The sequence below is a fragment of the Solea senegalensis genome, linkage group LG17, assembly GCF_019176455.1.
Source record: "Solea senegalensis isolate Sse05_10M linkage group LG17, IFAPA_SoseM_1, whole genome shotgun sequence".
Taxonomy (NCBI): Eukaryota; Metazoa; Chordata; class Actinopteri; order Pleuronectiformes; family Soleidae; genus Solea; species Solea senegalensis.
The window spans coordinates 1,155,244-1,167,962 of record NC_058037.1 but is presented as its reverse complement, the minus strand read 5'-3'; the positions used below and the strand labels follow the sequence as shown (position 1 = coordinate 1,167,962).

Here is a 12,719-nt window from a genome sequence, read left to right as displayed (position 1 = left end):
CCACACTCCACACCACCTGCTCCACAGTGGGACTAAGGTCAAGAAAACACTCCCACAACACCTTCAAAACATTACGTCACGTCGGAGTTTTTAATTAAAGCTCAAAATCACCACCCAAAAAAATGGTTCCAACCGTAACGTCGCTGCTTTTCCCCTGTAATCTCTCTGCGCGCTCGCACTGTGTATTACGGTACCCTTTCATACCCGGAAGCACTGCTCACGAGCCTCCGCTCGCCTGCCCTCGCCTCTCTACCGCCTTCCTCTGGCGCACGCGAGTTCAGGCTTTTTTTCTATTTTTTTTTTGTCGCCTTTCGGGAACTTATTGACTATATAACCGGTCAGCGGTGATTGACTCGTGAGACGACGGCGACAGTGGGTGTGTGACGTGGACACGTCGCCAGTGTGAGTGCAGCAGTGTCGTTGGTGTGTGAGCACGGACGTAGCTCCAGCTACAATGAGCGACTACTTCAGCCTGTCAGACTGCGATGTTATCGGCTTCGACCTGGACCACACGCTCTGCCGCTACCGTCTGAAGGAGATCTCCAGGGTGAGCGTTTGTTTGTTTATTGATTGATTTCTTTTTTGTCATTGTTGTGTGTTTGTGTGTGTGTGTGTGTACGTGTGCGCGTGGGCATCCACAAGCGCGCGACATTCATGCGGTCTGTGGCTTCGACCCCGCGCTGCATCACATCTGTATTAAAAATAGCTCACAGTCAATAACCGTCACCTCAGCACCGGCGCCTGATCGACCACTGACCGGTGCAGATGCGTGTGGTCGCTCGGTGGCTGCATGCAGTGGACAGGTGTGTGTGTGTGTGTGTGTGCTGCCGATGCTGATGCTGCTGCTGATGCTGCTGCTGCAGTCACTCTGCGTGACTCACAGGTTCATGATGCTCATGCATGTATTTAAATGAGGCCCACTGACAGCCAGCAGTTCCTCACATCACCATCCACCGCCTGTCACGTGTTATTTCTATTATACCGTCAATATACATTCAAATTTAAATAATAATGATATCAATAATAATCATAACAACACTCCTGTGAACTTTAAATCGCACCTTTGCAGAACAAGGTTAACAAAGTATTTCACAAGGTCAACTAAAGTTGGACTAATCAGACTTCTGATGGTGATGGTCTGCATTTAGACGGCACGTTTGTAGTCTTTTATTTTTGAATTACACTTTTTATTGTTTCCTTCCAAGGCTGCAGCTAACGATTATTTTCATAATCGGTTGATACCGACGTCCTTTGTCGCCCGAGATGATTTGCAGCAGCTCATGGAGAGAGTTAGAACAGACATGAATAAATGAAGAACATGGTTCGATGGCAACAAATTATTTGAACAATTGAACAAAGTGTTGCCATATATGCTGGTGTTTTGGTTTCTGCTTGTGTTTTGGGGTTTGTGTGTGTTTTTGTTTGTGTTTGTGAATCTGCAATTTACGCTGAAAAAGAAGAGAATAGGGACCGTGTTAGCGTTCACTTTTAAGAAGTTAAAAAAACTTGTTTTATTTCTTGTCTTATTGTTTCAATATTTGTTTCAATTTGTTTCAATGTACAATATTCAACTTTTGTGGGCGGGGTGGAATTTTGAAATTCATAACTGAAACAGTTTGTGATGGTTTTCTGACGTTTCACACCTTTGAACATTCACACAACAAAACAATTCTTACATGATGACTCTTTTGGAAGTAACTTTGAATCTTGAAGCTAAAAGTAAAAAAAAAAGTCCTTATTTTTATATAGTGTTCACATTATAAAGGACGTTATCAAGTGTAAATATGTCAATAGTGGGAATTAAGCACACTGTTCTCCACAAACAACATCCATTTATCCACCTTTAAAAAGTGACGGCTTCCTATTATTCAAAGGAACCGTACACGTTTCGATTTGTCGCATCATGCTGATGTTTTTGTTTTTGTTCAGACGGTTTAATCGCTGAATTTTGATCAATTCAGCGAAGTTACCGGGGAAAAACAGGAGGAAAAATAGGGCGTCTTTAGGGCGTCCTGCCTAAAAGTATGGCGTCTAATTCCTTCTTATTTTCAGTACAGGACGTGATAAACCACGGGACGCCCTGCTGGATAAAGGGTAGAAAATGGATGTATGGATATTTCTACAGGGCCTTAATATTATTAAACTCAACAGCAACACAATGAGCAAACACTGGGCAACATTGGAGAGAAAACTCTGTTAGAACCAGACGTGTACGAACATCTGCCTCAACAGGTTGGGATAGGAGAGAGGAGAGAAAGGAGGGGGAAAGGAAGGAGGTTAGTGAAGGAGAGGTGTGTGAAAAGAAGAATGGAGAGACTGTTTGGGAATCCCTGCTTTAACATGCAGCAGGACTGTAAACTCAAAGCTCTGTTCTTAACTACTGCTGATGCCTGATGCCTTTCTTTTTTGATTTAATACAGACACTGTCATCCTTATTGATTGATTGATTGATTGATTGATTGATTGATTTGTGTGTGTGCAGCTCATCTATGAGAGCTTTGCCAGGTTTCTGGTGGAACACAAAGGCTACGACAAGGACCTGCTGAACCTCACTCCTGCTACCTGGGATTTCTGGTGAGTCTGTTACTCAGCAGCATTTTTTTCTATGACATAAAAAGACTGTATTCCTCTTAATTTCTCTCTTTGATCATATTAGGTCTGGTTTTCTTTGTTTCTTTGAGTGTACGGGTCATTAGTCAACCATTAGTTGGCAGCCATTTTAGATTTCTCAGTCTCAGTGATTTGGACTAAAATGCTAATTAGTTCATTCAAATGTTAGTCATTTCTATGTGTAACAGTTTTAGTCCAGTTCGAGTCGACGAAAACTCAGTTTTAGTTAATAAAAAGTATAGTTTTTTAACAAATTAATTTAGGTCAATAAGTATTGGAGATTGCTTTTATATCCAGAAACAACCAGCTTTATAGCCACACATATCTCATATATCAGGATTATTTATAAGCCATATCCCCCACAGAGATTTGATTTATATCAAATGTATATCACAGTATATATCAAGATTTTTTCTCTCATATCGCCCAGCCCTATACTTAAAGACACATGCAAAAATACAGCAGATTATTGATTGTTATTTTGTTATTTTAGTGGCTCAGACAGCAGTGATAATACTCTGTCTTTACACATGTATAGCTTCAAAGGACTTGTGGTGGATCTGGAGGAGGGAAACCTGGTGAAACTGGCTGAAGATGGCACTGTCTTGCGGTAAGTTCATTCTCTTTCTTTTGTTAAGGTCCTCAGCGTTGTTTGTCAACATTTAATATCATTTTTATGTCCTGCTTCGTTAGAGCGACACACGGAACCAATGACCTCAGCACAGAGGAGATCATCAAACGTTATGGGCCTAAAAGGGAGTGGAAGCACTTCAACAGTCTCAACACCTCCTTCACCAGATCTGGTATCATATTATTATTATCATCATCTTTCTTTAAAGGGATAGTTCAGGGAGTGTGGATGTATGAGGCATCATCAGCGCTGTCTGCGAACCAGCAGACATGACCAGCAGAGATTAAAAACATGGCCGCCAGTGGGGACAGCAAAACAACAAACTGAAAACTGACTGGAAATTAAGGTTTTCAAAACTGCTCACTCTCCCGCACCATATATTTAATAATGGAGGCAGCAATGGATCCCACGTCTCCTTTGAGCTGTGATATGAAATAGCTGATTTACTCTATGGACTTTGGTGTGGGGGAATGAGTGGTTCATTGTCTAATGGGAAGACACAGTGGTCAACATATTCATAGTGAGACACAGATTTGATTTGGTGATCTCTTCGCTAATTAATTAAAATGCTATATTTGTTATGTCTTTGCTGGTAGCCATGTTTTAGTGCGAGCTTGCCAGGGTTCAGGGGGCCTACAGTCAGTTATGACGTAAATACACCTATTGCTGTTTGCTGCTAGTTCTTATTTGTTTTTGGTTAATGTGCATTATCTTTTCCCACTTCACTCTATTTAATTGGTTTACCAATCTTTCCTTTTTGTCTTTGCAGCAAAGTACTATTTCTATGACAACTACTTTGATCTACCTGGTGCTCTTCTCTGTGGAAGAGTTGTGGATATGTTGCACAAGGTACTATTTGATCATTGAGTGTGCAGCTTCATGTCATTGAGTGATATTTTTATTATTTCAGAAAATTTGGAAAAACTTTGTTAATATGTAACTTTCCATTTCCTGTGTGACGAACAGCGAGGAAATGAGGTGAATCCCGACTTTTGGAAAGACATAGTTGCTGCCATCGACCACAATTACAACACGTCTGCATTCAAAGGTAAAGCTGCACATGTGTTTTACTTTGTAAGTCATTGCTGATGTCTTTCTGTCAAGGAAAGTATATTTTAAGAGAGAACACACACATATTTTAAAAAGAGAACACACACAAACCAGAGACAGTATTGTTTTCTTTTTCAGACTAGAACTTTTATTCTGTATTTAGGTCAGAAAGTGGTACATAACTTAACACACCCAATGGGACATTGTTGTTTTTGAAAAAAAAAAAATCTTTCAATTTGTCATTCTGTGCTTTTCTTTCTAGTCACAGTGCTGATCTCTAATAACACATAGTACAACAGATTTGCTCGTGCTTTTGTATGTATATTACAGGAAAACTCTTGAACAACAGACATCAGTAAAACAAACACAAATAAAAGACATGCTGTAAATGTTACAGGCAGTTGTATAGCACCACTTAAGATATCTTCCAATGTTGTCTTGTGTTTCTTAAAAGTGAAGAGGCACACATAAGGATGATCTGGGGAATGGTATCAATTTCAACCACATACTTTAAGCTTGTATTTAGCATCAATACCTCTGTTAAACCTAACCCATAATTCTAATGATTTCAATGAGGCAATTAAACATTTAAAAACTACAGCCATATTTTTCTTTGATCTACAATCTCAATTTGGAATTTTTGTAAGCGGATCTTTTTCTCTGAGTAGTTCAATGTTTGTAAGGTTTTGAGGTTTACTTGGATTTGTGAAATCACGTTGAGGCAATCAAGAACCCAGAGAAAGCACAGTGAACATTATCTGCAGCAAATATGCCATTACTCTCCTCATCAGGGACCTGGATGAAGACCCTGTCACCAGCATGCAGCATGAGCACAGCGCTGCCTGACATCTGATCCAGGAAGCCCTTGTTGTACTCATCATAGGTGAAGAGTACTGGCTCCTCATTTTTGTAGAGGGCCACCAATGCGTTGGCACCATTGACATGGATGTGATAGCTGAAATAGTAGAGACCTGGGATCTGGCAGTTGAACACACCACTGTGGTCATCATAGTGGTGCTCTCCATTATACAGAACCTGGTTAAACCGAATTGGGTGTCCAGCTGGGGGGTAGGCCGTGGTCAGAACAGCACTAAATGCAGACATGGGCGCCTTCATCATCTCATGAGACAGTGCAACCTCGTGGGACTTGATTGGCATGCTCTTCTCATGGTAGTAGACCATCTCTCCTGGTGGACCAGGAGGACCAGGAGGACCAGAGGCACCTGGGATACCATCATTGCCTCTTTCACCTGGAATTCCAGGTGGACCCTGTGGACCAGAAATTCCCTTAGATGTCAGGCCAGCTGGGCCTGGTGGGCCTGGAATACCAGGGTGGCCCTTAAGTCCTGCGGGGCCTGAGGGACCGGGGGGACCAGAGGGTCCCATAGGTCCTGGCCTTCCATCCTCACCATTCTGTCCTGGTGCTCCTTGGGGACCGGTGTGTCCTTTTAGTCCTGGTGCACCATTTGAACCTGGTTGACCTGGGGAACCAGCATGGCCTTGTGCACCCTTTGAACCCTGAGGGCCATTATGACCTGGAATTCCTGGAGGACCTACTGCTCCAGGGGTACCTGGCTTTCCAGTGAAACCCTGAGCTCCTTGTTCACCTTTGGTTCCCCTTGGGCCTGGTGCACCAACCATACCGACATCACCTTTGGGTCCTGCTGGGCCTGACTCACCCTGGAATCCTCTTGCACCCTGTGGACCAGCTGGACCGATAGGACCAGTAGCACCTGGTTGACCAGTATAACCAGTTGGACCTGGCTCTCCTTTCTGACCAGTGGTTCCAGGGGTACCGGGGGCTCCTCTGCTGCCTGGAATTCCAGATTCTCCTGTTTTTCCAACTCCTGGCATTCCAGGTGAGCCTGCCTGACCAGCTGGTCCCTGTGGGCCTTTAGGGCCCATAGGTCCAGGCAAACCTGGGGTACCATTTTGGCCTGGCTTTCCTGGTGATCCTGTGCCTGGAGCCCCAGTGTGACCCTTTGCTCCTGGCATACCCATTGCCCCAGGAGAACCATCTCTTCCTGGCATACCAGACTTGCCAGGCTCCCCAGGATAGCCAGTAGCTCCAGGTTTACCAACTCCAGGCTTGCCGGGCATACCAGATGGGCCCATTGGTCCAACTGGACCTGGTGATCCTTGAACCCCAGGAACTCCAATACCTCTTTCTCCTTTGGTGCCAGGAAGACCAGGAATACCAGGATGTCCCTTCAGACCAGGCTCTCCTCTTGGTCCCATTGCCCCAGGAATGCCAGATGGCCCAGGTTTTCCAGGAGAAGAATATCCAGCAGGTCCAGGTGCTCCATTTGAACCAGGTGTACCCCGGGGGCCCATTTGTCCAGGTGCGCCAGTTGCGCCTCTCTCACCAGGGATGCCAGGGGCACCTGGTTTTCCAGGTCCACCTGGGGTACCAGGTTTACCTGCCTGAGAGTGGCCAGGTGTTCCAGGAGGTCCAGGTGGCCCTTGTGGTCCAGTATGTCCTACACCACTCTTTCCAGGAGGTCCAGGTGGTCCCATTGGTCCTGGCTCACCTGGAGGACCTTGAGGACCTTGTTCACCTGTAACGGCTAGTAAACACAGAAATATAAACTCATATTAAGTAATTGTTCAGGGGATATGATGCACAAGTTGATTGAAATTAGTGATGTGTCAGTCTGTTTAACCAAATAATTAATTTTGATGTAAAAAAGGTATATTGCACAATATTTTTACATGGTGTTGTGGATGGATAAAATACCCTAACCGTGGATACAATTTATTTCTGGATCATATACAAGTGTATGATGTAGAAATGGCTTCATCTTGAAGAATTTCTCTCCACTTTCTCTTTTGCCTTTTCAGTCAGTCACATACAGTACAATGACTCTACGGTCCATGAATAACCTAAAATCTGGTATTCTACTTCTTATGACTACAAACCAACTGGAAACACTGCTCCCATATGATTGTGGGGTAGGGTGTGGGGACAGCAGTGCTTTTATTGCCCCTGGAATAGTCAGCACTGCTCATCTGAGGTGATGTTCTCACCAACTTACATCTACTAGCATGGGACCCACTACAGCAGCTTCTGTGCATTTCATTTATTTTGCACGCACTATACCCTTTAATTTCCTGCACTGCTCATGACTGTGAATATTCAGTTAGTGGTCAGCAAGTTGTCAACATCCCGCAGATGCATTTCCTACCACATCCTGTAGTGTTTATGGGAAAGGTAATATACATGTATGAAACTGTCAATAAATGTTGGTTGGTTATTTTACTGGAGGTTAGTACTGGTACAAGTTTATATGAGGGACTGTTTTTTCTCTGTATTTTTTGAATGTATTTCGTATATTGATATTAATCCAGCTGAGAAATGAGGGGTCAAAGGGTTTGGCAATGACATAAAAGGTTGCCATCTAGGTTTGAACCATTTTGACAAAGCTCAAGCTTTATTTTTGTAATAAATGGAAACATTTTTTAACTTAATCGTAGGTATAATCATTAGCTAAAGGCTAATTAACATGTCTCATGTGTAGTATTGAACCTTTGTTTAATATATGTTCATAATATACTTAAATGGGTCTGTCTTTCTAAAATATTCATTATCGTCTTCATATAACTTGCTAACATTAGTTCAGATTAACTTAATTAATTTGGATGTTGCCATCCACTCTTCATTTTTCAGTGAACAAGAGTATGACTATGTGGCTTTTGCATGAATATAGGCAAATAGAAAAGGTAAGAGCAGTCCTACTCTGTGGATTGTACATGTGTGATAAAATTGCCGGTTGTTGCCAAGAGAAAAGTACAACCTGTCAATGAAACTAGTCCAGTTGTGTTGGCATCTCTTTTCAATATGGTGGTTTTCTGAGGGAAAAACACTTTGACAGGACTGTCATTTCCAGACCACTTGAGTCTGTGCTGGAAACCCCACAGGATATATTTGTGCCAGAACTGGACCTTTGGCAGGCTGTACCACCACAACCTTGAGGTGATGATGATACTGGTCACAGGAAGGGAACAATGTGTGACCCTCAGAGTTCTACTACACTTGACTTTAGTTTACTCCCATTATTCTATCTGAGCTTTGTTGTTTCTGAGGCTATTTTTATTGCTTTTATTTTGAACTAACTATCTATACGGTCTCCTCTGCAGAGTGAAGTTGCAGTGACTTTGTTGTGGCATGTTTGTTAGATTAACTGTTTGGATGTGAGCGTCCCTCAGCAGTCTTTGTTGCATTTTTTTTGTCATTCTTGTTGTGTGGTGTGATTCTAAAACCACTAAGCAGTTTTTGGGGCGTGCCTCTAACGTGGTAGCAACATCTGTTTGGGAGATTTGTCAAATTTGAGCTCTTACTTTTGTGTAGACATGCACTCCAACCACATCAAGGACCTTTTCAAAAACAAAGCTGGAGAAACAACCTGTCGTTCACAAAATAAGAACCATTGTTTGGTTGAGTCATAAAATGCAGTGGTATACATCACCCTGGCAGTTACACAACGGCCACAGCTTTGGTTTTTTTTTCTTTCTTTTTTTAAATTGCACATGCTAGTTTCTGTCTTGAACTATCATTTATCTAGAGCACAAGTGCTTTTTTACAGGCACATACCACCATTTTAGGGAGGTACACATCTACACATTCAGAGCAGGTCAATCAGAGCCTGGGTTGTACACCTTGCTAACAAGTGATGAAGGGGGGGGAGGGCTTTGGAGCTCTCTTTTACTGCCAGCCTGCATAAAGGTGACTTTAAGCAAATGGTCGGGAGTGGTGGTGATGATGATGATGATGATGATTGAGTTCATGGCAAGGTTCACCCTTTTAGAGGAGTGATTCAGGTTTTGGGTGTAGTCTGATTTGATTGTAACTCACAGTGACTGGCTTAGTCCTTCACTGGTGACTTTAAGTGACTTATTTGAATGAAATTGCTCTGCATAATTACATATTTCATGTATAGACTCCTTTGAAACACATTTGGTGGTTGATGGTTTCGCTTCCATATTTATTATTAAAGGTCTACATGTATTTAAATAAATGGAATGTATTATGAAGCCGATACACATCCAGCAGTGATTTCTGATCTTGCAGCATCTCTCTTGTTCAGAGCCATAAGACATGTGTACAGGAAAGATATGGTTCAAAACTTTGCCCCGAAAAAATGTGAGCACTGAAACTGTGTAAGTGTATTTATTGTTGTAAGTGAGACAGTGTGCTGGCTTTTTGTTTGCTGTGTTTATCATCCCTCTTACTCCCAGTGTGTCAGGATTGCTTGATTGTACATGACATGTAGTTCTTGTGTGAAAGTGACTCACCATGACTCTTGACGGGGTAAGGAGTCTTGCTCACTTTGGGTACGTGGTAGTACCTATCGGGGGTTGCCTCGGCCAGAGCGAGGAGGACGAGGACAAGGCTTGTTACCCTGAGGTCCATCTTGTGAAGCTAAACCTGGAAAAGACAAAAAAGGAAGAAGTGTGTGTTAGTCTGTGCCTCTAATGATAGTCAGGAACAGGCAGGGCCATGCATGATCCTTTCAAGTGTTGGAGAAGTGCAGAATGAAGAGACAAGTAAGAAATGTTACATTATTATAACAACAATATAACAGTCGGTGCATTTCTTTGTGCAAACAGTTGTCAAACAGTGAAACTTTCTGCCCCAGTGTAATCCCAAGCATCACACATGGCTCATTACACATGCAACCAGCAGCACTCGCACTACCACTCCATCCCCTCAGGGAGAGCCTGGCTGCAGCAGGAAGCCCCTCCAATGCACTACCCCTGCAATCAGAAAATAAAAACCAAAAAGACCATAGTCACCTTACCGTGAAGGTTTACGCTCCAAAGAAACTATGGGGGGATCGAGGAAGCTGCTGTCCCTGCTCCTGGCTGTTAAATCCTTAGTTGTGGAGTCTGTCAGTGTAAGTGGCAGCTGATGCTTCCTTGGGCTCTGCTCTCAAGGTATTTATACCGAGCCGCTCTACGGCATCACCAATGGTCTACCTTGCGTGGCGGGCCCTCCCTACTCTGATGTCATCTTTAATGATGGGTGCCATGTCCTCAGGAGGCATGTCACTTCTGGGTGACGGTCCTCCCTTCTCCTCCCTGTCTCTCCTTGTCTTTCTCTTTCTCTCCTCCTCTGGCTTGTATCCCTGTGTGCACAGTTCTTGAGTTCTTCTCAAAGTCCCTGTGCCTGACATTCTCCCAAGTTAATATCATGATTTATTTTGTATACATGATGTGTAGCTGGAATATTGTTAATTCAGTCTCCTAGCTGACACCTTAATCACTGTTTGTGCTGCTTCACACATGAGTCAATATCACTGTCTTTCTGTCTCTTCTGCAGCATTTTTAGCTGCTCAAACACACTCTCAGGTGTTTTTTCAGTCATAAAGTAATTGACCAAGTGGCTTGTTTTTCTGGAAAAGTAAAGCCAGTTTGAGTCTGACAATATTTTCCTCCAGTCTGAGGGCTGTGGTGGACTACATGCACCAGATGGCTATTTTCACTTGATTTTGGTTAAATCCGAAATTAAACACAGCTTTTAATAGATGGCAGACAGGAACGTTGTAGGAAATTATGGGTTTGAAAGACAGCAGACAGTTGTTCTTTAATGAAGATTCATGTCTAAATCTGACTGCTCATATTAATTTTTTTTGCCTTGTGAAGCCTGTAATAATGGTGGCAGGTTTATTGTCCCTGTGATTTTTCTTGACGACACCAGGAGGCAGAAGTGAGTTTTTTGGGGGGGGTTTTCACCCTCTGTGGAGCTTTGATGTCTGCAGTTCAGAACCACAGAGTAGGAGTGGGCCCAGATATTCTATTCTACTTCTATGGCAGTGTTTCACACACTTTCTACAGCCATGTTTTAAAGATGGTAAACTATTATGATCCAAATCACAAACCTCAAAATTTGAGAAAGGCACATTTTTGATTAATGTAATGACATAATTATCTGTAACACAAAAAAATATATCTTTTTGAATTGGTCAACAAATCATTTATTTGGTAAATATGTGTAGAGACCCCAAATAATCTACCAATAATCAACCTAGTCTTTGGGAATCACTGTACTTGAGGCCTCACTGTTTAGGTCCCTCAGTGTAGTATATGTGTGTATATCATGCAGAAATGTGATGTCAAACATCTGCATTGTCTAAGGATGATGTGTTTGATTGCTGATGTTGCACTCGGGAGTCATTTGTATAAAAAGAAAAGAAAAAAAAATGCAGTTGGCAGGGATGTTTTGGTAATAAATAATACCATAATAACAAATGCTTTAAAAGATCAAATGCTTTAATAGAGAACTAGAGTTTTATATCTCCTTTAGACTTAATTTACAGCCATTGTCATATCTAGCCCATCATGGGAGACTCACATGGAGAGAGAGAGATCATCAGATGCTCCTGCTAAACAAATATACAGGTTCCTTAGATGAAAAGTCAAACTCAAATGACCTTGAGGCCGCTGCACATCTAGTCTGGCCAGTAGGGGGCCATTCAAATGAAAAACTATTCATATGAGCATACAATTATATTCAATTCAATTCAATTCAATTCAATTTTATTTGTATAGCGCCAAATCATAACATACATTATCTCAAGGCACTGTACATAGACAACATCAAAGAGAGCAGAGACCCCCAACAGTTCACACAATGAGCAAGCACTAGGCATCAGTGGAGAGAAAAAACTCCCTCTTAACAGGAAGAAATCTCTGACAGAACCAGGCTCACAGATGTGCGGTCATCTGCCTCGACCGGTTGGGGTGAAAGGAAAAATGGGGGATAGTGGAGAGGTGGGGGACAGAAAATGGGGGGAGAGAAAGGACAAGAGGGAGATGAGGGAGAGACAGAAGAGAGAGAGGGAGACCAGCAGCAGATACACAACAACTGTATCAGGTTACAAATTTATACAGTTACTGATATCGACTTTTTAATTTACAAAATAATAATAATGGTGACGATGAGCGTAGCCTCGGAAACTGGATCTTGATCCTGCAACCTGCATGATGAGAATACAGAGAGAGAGAGAGGGAAGGAAGGAAAGACACAAACTAGGGAGAGAAAGAGACAAGGTTAATGACATATAAAAAGTCATAATCAAATGCTGAGTGTGAGAGAGTATATATAACAATATTCCATAATTAAATCGCCAGGATAAATATTTCACCGAATTTCAAAATAAAAATGCCTGTGTTAGCATGGAATGATATATAGTTCACAATATAAACTCCATTATTAATCGATATTAAGTGGCGGGCCATATGCACTGTACTAGAGGGCCTCTGTTCTAGCACCAGCAACAACTTCCTATGCCGCAAATAAACTTGTTTCAGATAAAGAGATGGAGAGATTGTTTCTCTCTATGCTCATCTGATGAGAGGAGCTCAAAAAGACCGAATGTAATGTTGAGTAATGCTGCAACCTGCAGGTGAAACTGAAAAATCAATTGTT

At 42.3% G+C, this 12,719-nt stretch overlaps 2 protein-coding genes across 3 annotated transcripts in view; one reads left to right on the top strand and one right to left on the bottom strand.

The window, feature by feature from the left end:
• The first annotated feature begins 214 nt into the window (after nucleotides 1-214).
• nt5dc1 (5'-nucleotidase domain containing 1) overlaps nucleotides 215-12,719 on the top strand; it is a 68,997-nt gene continuing 56,492 nt past the window's right edge. Inside the window, exons 1-6 of the mRNA XM_044049693.1 lie at nucleotides 215-547; nucleotides 2,483-2,574; nucleotides 3,149-3,220; nucleotides 3,304-3,413; nucleotides 4,011-4,090; nucleotides 4,208-4,289. Coding sequence (XP_043905628.1) covers nucleotides 455-547; nucleotides 2,483-2,574; nucleotides 3,149-3,220; nucleotides 3,304-3,413; nucleotides 4,011-4,090; nucleotides 4,208-4,289 — 529 coding nt within the window. The 5' untranslated portion in view covers nucleotides 215-454. The remainder of the gene's footprint in view (nucleotides 548-2,482; nucleotides 2,575-3,148; nucleotides 3,221-3,303; nucleotides 3,414-4,010; nucleotides 4,091-4,207; nucleotides 4,290-12,719) is intronic.
• Nucleotides 4,414-10,217, bottom strand: col10a1b (collagen, type X, alpha 1b). Of its 2 annotated transcripts, none has more exons than XM_044049689.1 (3): nucleotides 10,085-10,217; nucleotides 9,584-9,716; nucleotides 4,414-6,858 (listed from the first exon to the last, which is right to left on the bottom strand). In XM_044049689.1, exons 2-3 carry the CDS (start codon nucleotides 9,699-9,701, stop codon nucleotides 5,003-5,005), a joined length of 1,974 nt encoding a protein of 657 aa, XP_043905624.1. In that variant the 5' UTR covers nucleotides 9,702-9,716; nucleotides 10,085-10,217; the 3' UTR covers nucleotides 4,414-5,002. The 2 variants fall into 2 exon arrangements, with proteins under 2 accessions (XP_043905624.1, XP_043905623.1); XM_044049688.1 differs by having other exon boundaries at nucleotides 10,090-10,217.